This window comes from Manis pentadactyla, chromosome 4 (assembly GCF_030020395.1).
Source record: "Manis pentadactyla isolate mManPen7 chromosome 4, mManPen7.hap1, whole genome shotgun sequence".
Lineage (NCBI taxonomy): Eukaryota > Metazoa > Chordata > Mammalia > Pholidota > Manidae > Manis > Manis pentadactyla.
The window spans coordinates 101,561,479-101,575,496 of NC_080022.1; the positions used below are offsets into that span (position 1 = coordinate 101,561,479).

General features: G+C 37.2%; 1 protein-coding gene across 5 annotated transcripts in view; it reads left to right on the forward strand.

The window, feature by feature from the left end:
- Window positions 1-14,018, forward strand: part of WDR47 (WD repeat domain 47) — a 107,270-nt gene that overhangs the window by 62,524 nt on the left and 30,728 nt on the right. For all 5 annotated transcript variants that reach the window (XM_057500569.1, XM_057500570.1, XM_036916645.2 and 2 more), the window contains one exon: window positions 11,638-11,898. In XM_057500569.1, the coding sequence (XP_057356552.1) occupies window positions 11,638-11,898 (261 nt within the window). The remainder of the gene's footprint in view (window positions 1-11,637; window positions 11,899-14,018) is intronic.

Here is a 14,018-nt window from a genome sequence, read left to right on the forward strand (position 1 = left end):
ACTCATTGGAGGTTACCACACAGGAAATGCCCTTTTTTCTTTTGTTTTGTTTTGTTTTGCTTTGTTTTTGGTATCACTAATCTACACTTACATGATGAATATTATGTTTACTAGGCTCTCCCCTATACCATGTCTCCCCTATAAACCCCTTTACAGTCACTGTCCATCAGCATAGCAAAATGTTGTAGAATCACTACTTGCCTTCTCTGTGTTGTGCAGCCCTCCCTTTTCTTCTACCCCCCCATGCATGTTAATCTTAATACCCCCCTACTTCTCCCCCTCCCTTATCCCTCCCTACCCACCCATCCTCCCTAGTCCCTTTCACTTTGGTACCTGTTGGTCCATTCTTGAGTTCTGTGATTCTGGTGCTGTTTTGTTCCTTCAGTTTTTCCTTTGTTCTTATATTCCACAGATGAGTGAAATCATTTGGTATTTCTCTTTCTCCGCTTGGCTTGTTTCACTGAGCATAATACCCTCCAGCTCCATCCATGTTGCTGCAAATGATTGGATTTGCCCTTTTCTTATGGCTGAGTAGTATTCCATTGTGTATATGTACCACATCTTCTTTATCCATTCATCTATCGATGGACATTTAGGTTGCTTCCAATTCTTGGCTATTGTAAATAGTGCTGCGATAAACATAGGGGTGCATCTGTCTTTCTCAAACTTGATTGCTGCGTTCTTAGGGTAAATTCCTAGGAGTGGAATTCCTGGGTCAAATGGTAAGTATGTTTTGAGCATTTTGATGTACCTCCATACTGCTTTCCACAATGGTTGAACTAACTTACATTCCCACCAGCAGTGTAGGAGGGTTCCCCTTTCTCCACAGCCTCGCCAACATTTGTTGTTGTTTGTCTTTTGGATGGCAGCCATCCTTACTGGTGTGAGGTGATACCTCATTGTAGTTTTAATTTGCATTTCTCTGATAATTAGCGATGTGGACCATCTTTTCATGTGTCTGTTGGCCATCCGTATTTCTTTTTTGGAGAACTGTCTGTTCAGTTCCTCTGCCCATTTTTTAATTGGGTTATTTGTTTTTTGTTTGTTGAGGCGTGTGAGCTCTTTATATATTCTGGACGTCAAGCCTTTATCGGATGTGTCATTTTCAAATATATTCTCCCATACTGTAGGGATCCTTCTTGTTCTATTGATGGTGTCTTTTGCTGTACAGAAGCTTTTCAGCTTAATATAGTCCCACTTACTCATTTTTGCTGTTGTTTTCCTTGCCCGGGGAGATATGTTCAAGAAGAGGTCACTCATGTTTATGTTTAAGAGGTTTTTGCCTATGTTTTCTTCCAAGAGTTTAATGGTTTCATGGCTTACATTCAGGTCTTTGATCCATTTTGAGTTTACTTTTGTATATGGGGTTAGACAATGGTCCAGTTTCATTCTCCTACATGTAGCTGTCCAGTTTTGCCAGCACCACCTGTTGAAGAGACTGTCATTTCGCCATTGTATGTCCATGGCTCCTTTATCAAATATTAATTGACCATATATGTCTGGGTTAATGTCTGGATTCTCTAGTCTGTTCCATTGGTCTGTGGCTCTGCTCTTGTGCCAGTACCAAATTGTCTTGATTACTATGGCTTTATAGTAGAGCTTGAAGTTGGGGAGTGAGATCCCCCCTACTTTATTCTTCTTTCTCAGAATTGCTTTGGCTATTCGGGGTCTTTGGTGTTTCCATATGAATTTTTGAATTATTTGTTCCAGTTCATTGAAGAATGTTGCTGGTAGTTTCATAGGGATTGCATCAAATCTGTATATTGCTTTGGGCAGGATGGCCATTTTGACGATATTAATTCTTCCTAGCCACGAGCATGGGATGAGTTTCCATCTGTTAGTGTCCCCTTTAATTTCTCTTAAGAGTGACTTGTAGTTTTCAGAGTATAAGTCTTTCACTTCTTTGGTTAGGTTTATTCCTAGGTATTTTATTTTTTTTGATGCAATTGTGAATGGAGTTGTTTTCCTGATTTCTCTTTCTGTTGGTTCATTGTTAGTATATAGGAAAGCCACAGATTTCTGTGTGTTGATTTTGTATCCTGCAACTTTGCTGTATTCCGATGTCAGTTCTAGTAGTTTTGGGGTGGAGTCTTTAGGGTTTTTTATGTACAGTATCATGTCATCTGCAAATAGTGACAGTTTAACTTCTTCTTTACCAATCTGTATTCCTTGTATTTCTTTATTTTGTCTGATTGCCGTGGCTAGGACCTCCAGTACTATGTTAAATAACAGTGGAGAGAGTGGGCATCCCTGTCTAGTTCCCGATCTCAGAGGAAATGCTTTCAGCTTCTCGCTGTTCAATATAATGTTGGCTGTGGGTTTATCATAGATGGCCTTTATTATGTTGAGGTACTTGCCCTCTATTCCCATTTTGCTGAGAGTTTTTAACATGAATGGATGTTGAACTTTGTCAGATGCTTTTTCAGCATCTATGGAGATGATCATGTGGTTTTTGTCTTTCTTTTTGTTGATGTGGTGGATGATGTTGATGGACTTTCGAATGTTGTACCATCCTTGCATCCCTGGGATGAATCCCACTTGGTCATGGTGTATGATCCTTTTGATGTATTTTTGAATTCGGTTTGCTAATATTTTGTTGAGTATTTTTGCATCTACGTTCATCAGGGATATTAGTCTGTAGTTTTCTTTTTTGGTGGGGTCTTTGCCTGGTTTTGGTATTAGGGTGATGTTAGCTTCATAGAATGAGTTTGGGAGTATCCCCTCCTCCTCTATTTTTTGGAAAACTTTAAGGAGAATGGGTATTATGTCTTCCCTCTATGTCTGATAAAATTCCGAGGTAAATCCATCTGGCCCGGGGGTTTTGTTCTTTGGTAGTTTTTTGATTACCGCTTCAATTTCGTTGCTGGTAATTGGTCTGTTTAGATTTTCTGTTTCTTCGTGGGTCAATCTTGGAAGGTTGTATTTTTCTAGGAAGTTGTCCATTTCTCCTAGGTTTCCCAGCTTGTTAGCATATAGGTTTTCATAGTATTCTCCAATAATTCTTTGCATTTCCGTGGGGTCCGTCGTGATTTTTCCTGTCTCATTTCTGATACTGTTGATTTGTGTTGACTCTCTTTTCTTCTTAATAAGTCTGGCTAGAGGCTTATCTATTTTGTTTATTTTCTCGAAGAACCAGCTCTTGGTTTCATTGATTTTTGCTATTGTTTTATTCTTCTCAATTTTATTTATTTCTTCTCTGATCTTTATTATGTCCCTCCTTCTGCTGACCTTAGGCCTCATCTGTTCTTCTTTTTCCAATTTCGATAATTGTGACCTTAGACCATTCATTTGGGATTGCTCTTCCTTTTTTAAATATGCTTGGATTGCTATATACTTTCCTCTTAAGACTGCTTTTGCTGTGTCCCACAGAAGTTGGGGCTTAGTGTTGTTGTTGTCATTTGTTTCCATATATTGCTGGATCTCCATTTTGATTTGTTCATTGATCCATTGATTATTTAGGAGCATGTTGTTAAACCTCCATGTGTTTGTGAGCCTCTTTGCTTTCTTTGTACAATTTATTTCTAGTTTTATGCCTTTGTGGTCTGAAATGTTGGTTGGTAGGATTTCAATCTTTTGGAATTTTCTGAGGCTCTTTTTGTGGCCTAGTATGTGGTCAATTCTGGAGAATGTTCCATGTGCACTTGAGAAGAATGTATATCCCGCTGCTTTTGGATGTAGAGTTCTATAGATGTCTATTAGGTCCATCTGCTCTACTGTGTTGTTCAGTGCTTCCGTGTCCTTACTTATTTTCTGCCCAGTGGATCTATCCTTTGGGGTGAGTGGTGTGTTGAAGTCTCCTAGAATGAATGCATTGCAGTCTATTTCCCCCTTTAGTTCTGTTAGTATTTGTTTCACATATGCTGGTGCTCCTGTGTTGGGTGCATATATATTTAGAATGGTTATATCCTCTTGTTTGACTGAGCCCTTTATCATTATGTAGTGTCCTTCTTTATCTCTCTTGTTACTTTCTTTGTTTTGAAGTCTATTTTGTCTGATATTAGTACTGCAACCCCTGCTTTCTTCTCACTGTTGTTTGCTTGAAATATGTTTTTCCATCCCTTGACTTTTAGTCTGTACATGTCTTTGGGTTTGAGGTGAGTTTCTTGTAAGCAGCATATAGATGGGTCTTGCTTTTTTATCCATTCTGTTACTATGTGTCTTTTGATTGGTGCATTCAATCCATTAACATTTAGGGTGACTATTGAAAGATATGTACTTATTGCCATTGCAGGCTTTAAATTCGTGGTTACCAAAGGTTCAAGGTTAGCCTCTTTAGTATCTTAGTGCCTAACTTAGCTCGCTTATTGAGCTGTTATATACACTATCTGGAGATTCTTTTCTTCTCTCCCTTCTTGTTCCTCCTCCTCGATTCTTCATATGTTGGGTGTTTTGTGCTGTGCTCTTTCTAGGAGTGCTCCCATCTAGAGCAGTCCCTGTAAGATGTTCTGTAGAGGTGGTTTGTGGAAAGCAAATTCCCTCAGCTTTTGTTTGTCTGGGAATTGTTTAATCCCACCATCATATTTGAATGATAGTCGTGCTGGATACAGTATCCTTGGTTCAAGGCCCTTCTGTTTCATTGTATTAAATATATCATGCCATTCTCTTCTGGCCTGTAGGGTTTCTGTTGAGAAGTCTGAAGTTAGCCTGATGGGTTTCCCTTTATAGGTGACCTTTTTCTCTCTAGCTGCCTTTAACATACTTCCTTGTCCTTGATCTTTGCCATTTTAATTATTATGTGTCTTGGTGTTGTCCTTCTTGGATCCTTTCTGTTGGGGGTTCTGTGTATTTCCGTGGTGTGTTCGATTATTTCCTCCCCCAGTTTGGGGAAGTTTTCAGCAATTATTTTTTCTAAGATACTTTCCATCTCTTTTCCTCTTCTTCTTCTGGGACCCCTATAATACGGATATTGTTCCTTCTGGATTGGTCACACAGTTCTCTTAATATTGTTTCATTCCTGGAGATCCTTTTGTCTCTCTCTATGTCAGCTTCTATGTGTTCCTGTTCTCTGATTTCAATTCCATCAATGGCCTCTTGCATTCTATCCATTCTGCTTATAAACCCTTCCAGAGTTTGTTTCATTTCTGCGATCTCCTTTCTGGCATCTGTGATCTCCTTCCAGACTTCATCCCATTTCTCTTGCGTATTTCTCTGCATCTCTGTCATCATGTTTATGATTCTTATTTTGAATTCTTTTCCAGGAAGACTGGTTAGGTCTGTCTCCTTCTCTGGTGTTGTCTCTGTGATCTTTGTCAGCCTGTAGCTTTGCCTTTTCATGGTGATAGGAATAGTCTGCAGAGCTGGGACGAGTGACGGCTGGAAGGACTTCCTTTCTTGTTGGTTTGTGGTCCTCCTCTCCTGGGAGAACAGCGACCTCTAGTGGCTTGTGCTGGCAGCTGCGCGCAGACAGGGTTTCTGCTTCCTGCCCGGCTGCTATGGAGTTAATCTCCGCTGTTGCTGTGGGCGTGGCCTGGCTCGGGCAGCTACTCCAAAATGGTGGAGTCGCGTTGGAGCAGGAGCTGCTGGGAGGCTATTTATCTCCGTAAGGGGCCTCCCTGCTCCCTGCAGCCCAGGGGTTAGGGTGCCCAGAGATCCCCGGATTCCCTACCTCTGGATTAAGTTTCCCGCCCTGCCCCTTTAAGACTTCAAAAAAGCACCTGCCAAAACAAAACAACGACCACCAAAAAAAAAAAAAAATTAAAAAAAAAAAATTTTAATTAAAAAAAAAAAAAATCGTGGTTGCTCTTTTTTCTTTATTCTTCGGTGCCAGCCTCAGGCCTCTGCTCACCGGTCTCTCTGCCCTGTTTCCCTAGTCTTGGGGTCCCTATCCCTTTAAGACTTCCAAAAAGCGCTCGCCAAAACAAAACAGGAAAAAAGCAAAAAAAAAAAAAAAAATGGTTGTGCGCTTTTCTTATGTTCTCCGGCGCCCGGCCTCCAGTGCCCGCTCACTGTTCTTGCTGCCCTGTTTTCCTAGTATCGAGGGCCCTGCACTCTGACCCGGATGGCGGGGGCCGGGTGTTCGGCAGTCCTGGGCTCCGTCTCCCTCCCGCTCTGCCTCTTCTTCTCCCGCCGGGAGCTGGGGGGATGGGCGCTCGGCTCCTGCGGGGCCGGGGCTTGTATCTTACCCCCTTCACGAGGCGCTGGGTTCTCTCAGGTGCGGATGTGGTCTGGATATTGTCCTGTGTCCTCTTGTCTTTATTCTAGGAAGGGTTGTCTTTGTTATATTTTCATAGATATATGTTGTTTTGGGAGGAGATTTCCGCTGCTGTACTCACGCCGCCATCTTCCGCCCCTCCGGTATCTAGTCACCTTTTAAACTATAAAAAATTATTTAAGAGCTATTAAAAGCATACCAAAGCTGCTGCTTTCTGTGTTTGGAATTTTAAGGCTTTAAAGTGTTTCAGGTAGCATAGAATATATAATATCTTCCAGTCATATCATTATGAGGTCTCATCTAGTTTCGTCCTTCTTCCCTTTAAATATCCTTCATATCTAAGCAATGAGAGGAGAATAGTATGGTAGTTCAGCGCACAGGCTGAAAGCAAGCTGCCAGGTGGATGTAGCTGCCCTGGGGCAGCTGGGGACCTATGTATGGAAAGTTACTTAGTTTCTTTTTGCTTGTTTCCTTATATACTTCACAGGGTTGCCATGAAGATTAAATGAGTTAATGTATGTAAAATGCTTAAAACAGTACCTGGCATATAGTAAGCACTATATTAAATGTTAGCTGTTATTTTCATTGTAATTTTGAGTGCTTAATCTTTAATATTCTGTTGAATTTATTGTATTCAATGTATTAAAACAATTCTTTCTTAGGATTTCCGCCAAGACAGTATGAATTTACATTGTTTTTAATTATAGGAATTATATATGGTAGCATGTTTTTTAGAAAATTAATAAACCAGTATGTGTGTATGTAAGGGATATTGGACAATTAAATGAGTCAATGTATAAAAATTACTTAGAGTAATTTTCAGCATATAAGAAGTGCCGTAAATGTTGGCTATCTAATGATTATGATTAGGCAATACACTGATGACTGTCAGTTCTTTACTTGGTTAAATAATATTGGAAGTAATCTACTTGACACTCAGGGTTGTGCAAGTCAGTGAGCCTGAAATTGATCCTGTTTTCAAACCTTCACACAAGGAATATAGTGGTAATCTAAAGAGTCTAAGTAGGCCTCTGAACATTCAATTCGAGGGTCATTTTATTATCACCTCTGATGAAGTCAGTGGCTTATCATAATTATCCTAATTTGATGAATTGCCACTCTGGTTCTTGGATGTCTTCTTCATATCTATAAAACTCATCGTTGCAACTTGACTTCCTGACCATTTTATTTTTCATTGAAAGCAGATTTATCGAGCATTAGGTCAGAAGCTGAAGTGGCAAGGTTCTGTGATCCCAATGAGTGGTAGGGATGTACTTCCTCAGAAAAAAAAGTCAAACTATTCAAGATAGTTATCCTTTCTTTAAATACAATTATAAGTAGAATTTGAATTATTTTTATAATTTAGGTTCAGTCTAGAGCATATTTATTTAACAGCTGTTCTCAATTTCTTTAGAGATTAGAATTTAAAATAACATTAAGAGTTATGTTACAAAAATCTATAGAACAATAACCATGTCTATTATAAGTATGAATGGATGTTAATCCTATGCTTTTGTAAATTAGTTTCATATAAGTTCTCTGTTGTTCATTTACCCTTTCTTATCTATTCTGTTTTCTAACCCTTTAATATAACTCTTCTATTCAAATCTTTTTTTCCTAAGCCCTTAGTTTTATATATCTGAGCCTATACCAGGACTTAAAAGTACCCAATGCCAAGGACAAATAGAGATAGAATCTGTAAATTAAAATATACTTTTTCCCCTTAATGCTTTATTCTTCCAAATCATTCTAGCAGCAGAGCATAGTTTTCAGATTTAAATTTGGCTTCTTCCAGAGGCATAGAAAATGGAAGAGAATTAAGAGTTATGTTATATAATAGATCTTATTCAAAAAATCAAATAAAGCTTGATAGGATTTTTATTAACAGTACTGTATCACTACTTCATGCCTCTTGATATTTTGTTTCTATTACTGCTAATAATTGGCACCACTGATTTGGCATTTATTATAGGCATACTTTGCCCCTCTCCCAGATCCCCACTTTCAGAGAGTCAGATGATATTAGAACTTTAGACTCTTTATACTTAGCATTTCCCAAATTTATTTGATTTAAGACTCTTTTTTTTTATGGGGAGCATTTCACAGGATTAGTGTTTTGCTGCCCAGTTAAAATTTTTAACTGATAAGTGTTTGGTAATGGCTAACAATTCTTCTAATAATATTGAACTGCTCTTTTAAAGCCTTTTCAAACCCTAAACACACACACAAATGCACACACCCACATGAACTTTTAATGTAGGAAAATGAGAAAATACAGTGAACCACAATACCTCTTGGAAATCACAACCTGTGTATAGTCCTCTACATTGAATCTAGTCCTATTCATTGAATCTAGGCTAGAGGCAGATACTGGGCCAGTTCTGGATCTAAATCTTAAGAGAACCCTGCAGCTTCCTCTTTGCACCCTTTGGAGCCCTGAGTCCAACATAAGGGGACAGTCTACTGTGATGTAGAGAGACTGGTGGTAGGGGGAAATTCCCTGAGGCTAACTTGTTTTGCTCCCTGTTTTATCTTCCTAGTGCCTGAATCAGAGCCTGACAAATAGTCTTTGTAGAATGAATGAATATGTGCATAAAAGGGATGCCACTTGACTTTGTCCCATCATGGCCTGCACTAGTTATCCATTTCCTATTTGACATGAAATGGCTTGTTTTGTTGGTGATATTTTTATTGACAATTTTGGGGAAATTAAGTTTTAAAATGAAAATTAAACCAAAGTTATACTGGAAAAAAACAGATTTCTTTTCCTGTTTTTCTTGTAAAAGGTACTTTTAAAAAATCAGTGATACAAGGATATAATAATTGTAAACATCTATGCACCCAACAGAGAAGCACCTAAATACATAAAGCAAGTACTAGCAGACCTAAATGGAGAAATTGACAGCAACACAATAATAGTAGGGGACACTCACATCAATGGGTAGATCATCCATTCAGATAGAAAATCAATCAGAAAACACTGGCATTGAATGATACATTAGATCAGATCTACTTAATGGATATATATATATATATATATATATATATATATATATATAGAACATTGTATCCAAAATCAGCAGAATATGCATTCTTCTCAAGTGCACATGGAATGTTCTACAGGACATATCACATACTAGGTCACAAAACAAGTCTCAAAAAAAAAAAGTCAGTGATACCCTCCAAAACTACTATATCTAATAACTGAATTCAGCAAAATTGCAGGATACAAAATTAATACATAGGAATCTGTTGCATTCCTATACACTAGCGATGAACTAGCAGAAAGAGAAATCAGGAAAACAATCCCATTCACAATTGCATCAAAAAGAATAAAATGCCTAGGAATAAACCTAACTAAGGAGGTGAAAGACCTATACTCTGAAACTACAAGACACTCATGAGAGAAATTAAAGAAGATACCAGTAAATGGAAATTCATCCCATGCTCTTGGGTAGGAAGAATTAATATTGTCAAAATGGCCATCCTGCCTAAAGCAATCTACAGATTTAATGCAATCCCTATCAAAATACCAACAGCATTCTTCAACGAACTAGAGCAAATACTTCTAAAATTCATATGGAACCACAAAAGACTCTGAATAGCCAAAGCAATTCTGAGAAGGAAGAATAAAGCTGGGGGAATTATGCTCCCCGACTTCAAGCTCTACTACAAAGCCACAGTAATCAAGACAATTTGGTACTGGCACAAGAACAGACCCATAGACTAATGGAACAGACTAGAGAGCCCAGATATAAACCCAAGCATATATGGTCAAGTAATATACGATAAAGGAGCCATGGCTATACAATGTGGAAACGATAGCCTCTTCAACAACTGATGTTGGCAAAACTGGACAGCTACATGCAAGAGAATGAAACTGAATTATTGTCTAACCCCATACACAAAAGTAAACTCAAAATGGATCAAAGACCTGATTGTAAGTCATGAAACCTTAAACTCTTAGAAGAAAACATAGGCAAAAATCTCTTAACTATAAACATGAGCAACTTTTTCCTAAATGCATCTCCTTGGGAAAGGGAAACAAAATAAAAAATGAACAAATGGCACTACATCATGCTAAAGAGCTTCTGTACAGCAAAGGACACCATCAACAGAACAAAAAGACATCCTACAGTATGGGGGAATATATTTGTAAATGACATATCCGACAAGGGGTTAACTTCCAAAATATACAAAGAACTCACATGTCTTAACACCCAAAAAGCAAATAACCCTATTAAAAAATGGGCAGAGGATATGAACATACAATTCTCCAAAGAAGAAATTCAGATTGCCAACAGGCACATTAAAAATGCTCCACATCGCTAATTATCAGGGAAATGCAAATTAAAACCGCAATGAGATATCACCTCACACCAGTTAGCATGGCCAACATAGGAAAGACAAGGAAGAACAAATGCTGTAGAGGATGTGGAGAAAGGGGAACCCTCTTACACTGCTGGTGGGAATGTAAACTAGTTCAACCACTGTGGAAAGCAGTATGGAGGTTCCTCAAAAAACTAAAAATAGAAATACCATTTGACCCAGGAATTCCACTCCTAGGAATTTACCCTAAGAATACAGGATCCCAGTTTCAAAAAGACATATGCACCCCTATGTTTACTGCAGCACTATTTACAACAGCCAAGAAATGGAAGCAACCTAAGTGTCCTGCAGTAGGTGAATGGATAGAGAAGATGTGGTACATATACACAATGGAATATTATTCAGCCATAAGAAGAAAACAAATCCTACCATTTGCAACATGGATGGAGCTAAATCTGCAAGTATATATATAAAAAAGAAGAGTATAACAAAAATATATTTTTTAAAAAAAGAGAGTATTATACTCAATGAAATAAGCCAGGTGGAGAAAGACAAGTATCAAATGATTTCACTCATCTGTGGAGCATAAGAACAAAGAAAAAACTGAAGGAACAAAATAGCAGCAGACCCACAGAACCCAAGAATGGACTAACAGTTACCAAAGGGAAAGGGATGGGGAGGATGGGTGGGAACGGATGGATAAGGGGAATAAGGGGCATTATGATTAGCACACATAATGTAGCGGGGTGGGGCACGGGGAAGGCAGTAGCACAGAGAAGACAAGTAGTGACTCTGTAGCATCTTACTATGCTGATGGACAGTGACTGTAATGGGGTATGTGGTGGGGACTTGATAATGGGGAAAAATCTAGTAACCAGAGTGTTGCTCATGTGATTGTATATTAATGATACCAAAAAAAAAAGTCAGTGATACCCATTCTGCCTATCTCCCTTACAGTGATATACTATAGGAAAATTTAAATCTTTCAGTATCTTGGTTATACGTTAAGCTGATTATGGTAATTTCTTAGTACTAAACTTGCCAAAGATTATATATTAAATGTGCATGTATTTACCTTCTCAACTTTCTAATATTCTGTATGTTAGGAATATGATTAAGTTTTTAATTTAATATAATTATATTGTTTTATTTTATAGGTCCATTCAAAAGCTTGGTGAATTAAATATTGGAATGGATAGCCTTGGTAATGAGGTATCAGTGCTCAACCAGCAATGTAATGGAAGCAAAGGCAATGGATCTAATAATTCTTCTGTAACTAGTTTTGCTACACCACCCCAAGACTCTAGTCAGAGATTAACACATGATGCTTCAAATATTCATACAAGCACACCTTGTAATCCTGGATCAACAAATCACATACCTTTTCTTGAGGAATCATCTTCTCGTGCTAACCAAATGTAAGTACTAAAAACTTTGTAAAACCTACAAAAATTAATTTCCTACTAATGAAACAGAAAATTGAGTGTCTCTTTGGAGCTTTACAAATGAAAGTTTTTGGAGCTTATTTCCTACCAAATTTTTTTCTGATATGCCTTCATTTACATTGTTTCCTACTAACTTCTAAGTCTCTTAATAGTCTTTAGACTCCTATTTTCTTTTTGCTTTCTCACCACCACCAACCCAATTCTGTCTTTTTATAAGTCACCTTATTCAGAGAGAGTTTTAGTCTTTATCTTTTCTCTGATTTCCTTTTTTCTTGCTGTTGGTACATCTCAACAAATCTTTTAATTCACAGACTTTCAGGGCACAAGAAGATCTTTAATAACTTGTTGAAATGATTGCAGCAAGACAGTTGGGCAGCCTTGGCAGTTAGAATAATTGAAGATGTCTTGCGTATTTATGTTTTCACTAGTCAGGGAAATACTTTTTATCTTGCTGTCATAGCAAAAAGTGTGAATATATATGCAAAGGAATGGTTATGGAGCATTTTCTTTGTCTATTTTTAGCAAACACCTTTGAGTTCATTTAAAAATGCATAACTTTGCATTTGGATGCTTATAGGAATTAGCTTTATAAGTTTAGTATCAAAATTTTTAATTTTATGTTTAAGAGTATAAATTTATTTAATACTTGCTTCACTATAGTTTCTGCAAAACTAGTTTTGTATACCCCCAAAACTAGAACTCAAGTTTTAAAATTTAATTTTTATTTTTATCAAAGTAATACATATACATGGTTTAAAAAGACAAATAGTACGTCAAGGCTTAAAATAAAAACAATCCCTTGTCTTACCCATCTTTATCCATGATTTCTTTTTCTGGCAGGCCACCATTTTAAACTCAGTTAGCTATTTCTTCTGCCATATATCTCTACACTTCCGAATACATGCTTCTATTACTATTTTTATTATCCATTGATACACTTCCAATCAGATTAAGCTGCCATACCTCTCATCCATAGCATTTTCACACTGTTTCCCCCTTCTTGCCAATATATATAAATTTTTATTTAAATCAGTATTGAGTGTTAACATTACTACTTCCATGTAAATGTTGTTTACAACTGAGTCATATAATATACCTTTTCACACAACCTTTTGTTTTTATGGGGACAGTAACTGCCTCATTTTTGGTGTACTGGTGTATGTGTTACACATACTTTATTTTCTTTGTACCTGTCACTAAACTATTTGTAGATGCTTTGGCATAACTATAAAATCATAAAACTTGTCATTATAGTAAAAAATATCAGATATATTTTAAAAATATATAAAAATATCTGTATTGGATCCCTTGTTTTCAGGATCTCATGTAGTTTCCTGGAAAAGGGGTACATCAGAGGTAAAGTTTTTGAGATCTTGCATGTCTAAATATTTCACATTTGATTTGTTAGTATAGCTAAGTACAAAGAGTCGTAGGATGGAAATCATTCCTCAGAGTTTCAAACATGTAGCAGAGGCATTGCTACGTGTTTCAGTGTTCTTACTGAGATCTGATGCCATTGTGACCAGGTTCTTTGTATGAGGCTTGCTGCTTTTTCTACTCTGGAATTTTTTAGGATTTTCTCTTCCCTGATGTTCTAAAACTTCATAATAATATACATCAGAGTGGGTCTGTTTTCCTTCATTCTACTGGGTACTTCTTAGCCCTTTTAAATTGGAAACTTAAATTCTGGACATTGAAAAAATTTTATTTATTTAGCAGTTTCCTCACTTCTATTTTCTATTGATTTTTTTTCTCCTACCATATTTTTATTCTCTAAGCCTTTCTTATTTTCTAATTAAAAAAAAATCTTGTTCTTGTTTCCTGAATTCATTATTTCCTCTTGTATCTGTAAGGGTTTTAATTATATTTCTGTAGGTTTTATATCCTGAGTTGCCTGTCTTCTTCCAAATTCCTTTTTCTGTTTCTTTAGTCTCTGGCTTTTATCTAAGAGACTTTCTTCAAGTATCTGGGAATCTCTATCTTTTTAGAGTGAATTATTAAAAAAAAAAACTGGAAGGAAGGGCTACATATATGAATGGATCTATCTACCTCTTGGTCTCACAAAGAAGTGATTAAGTGGAAACATTTTTGTT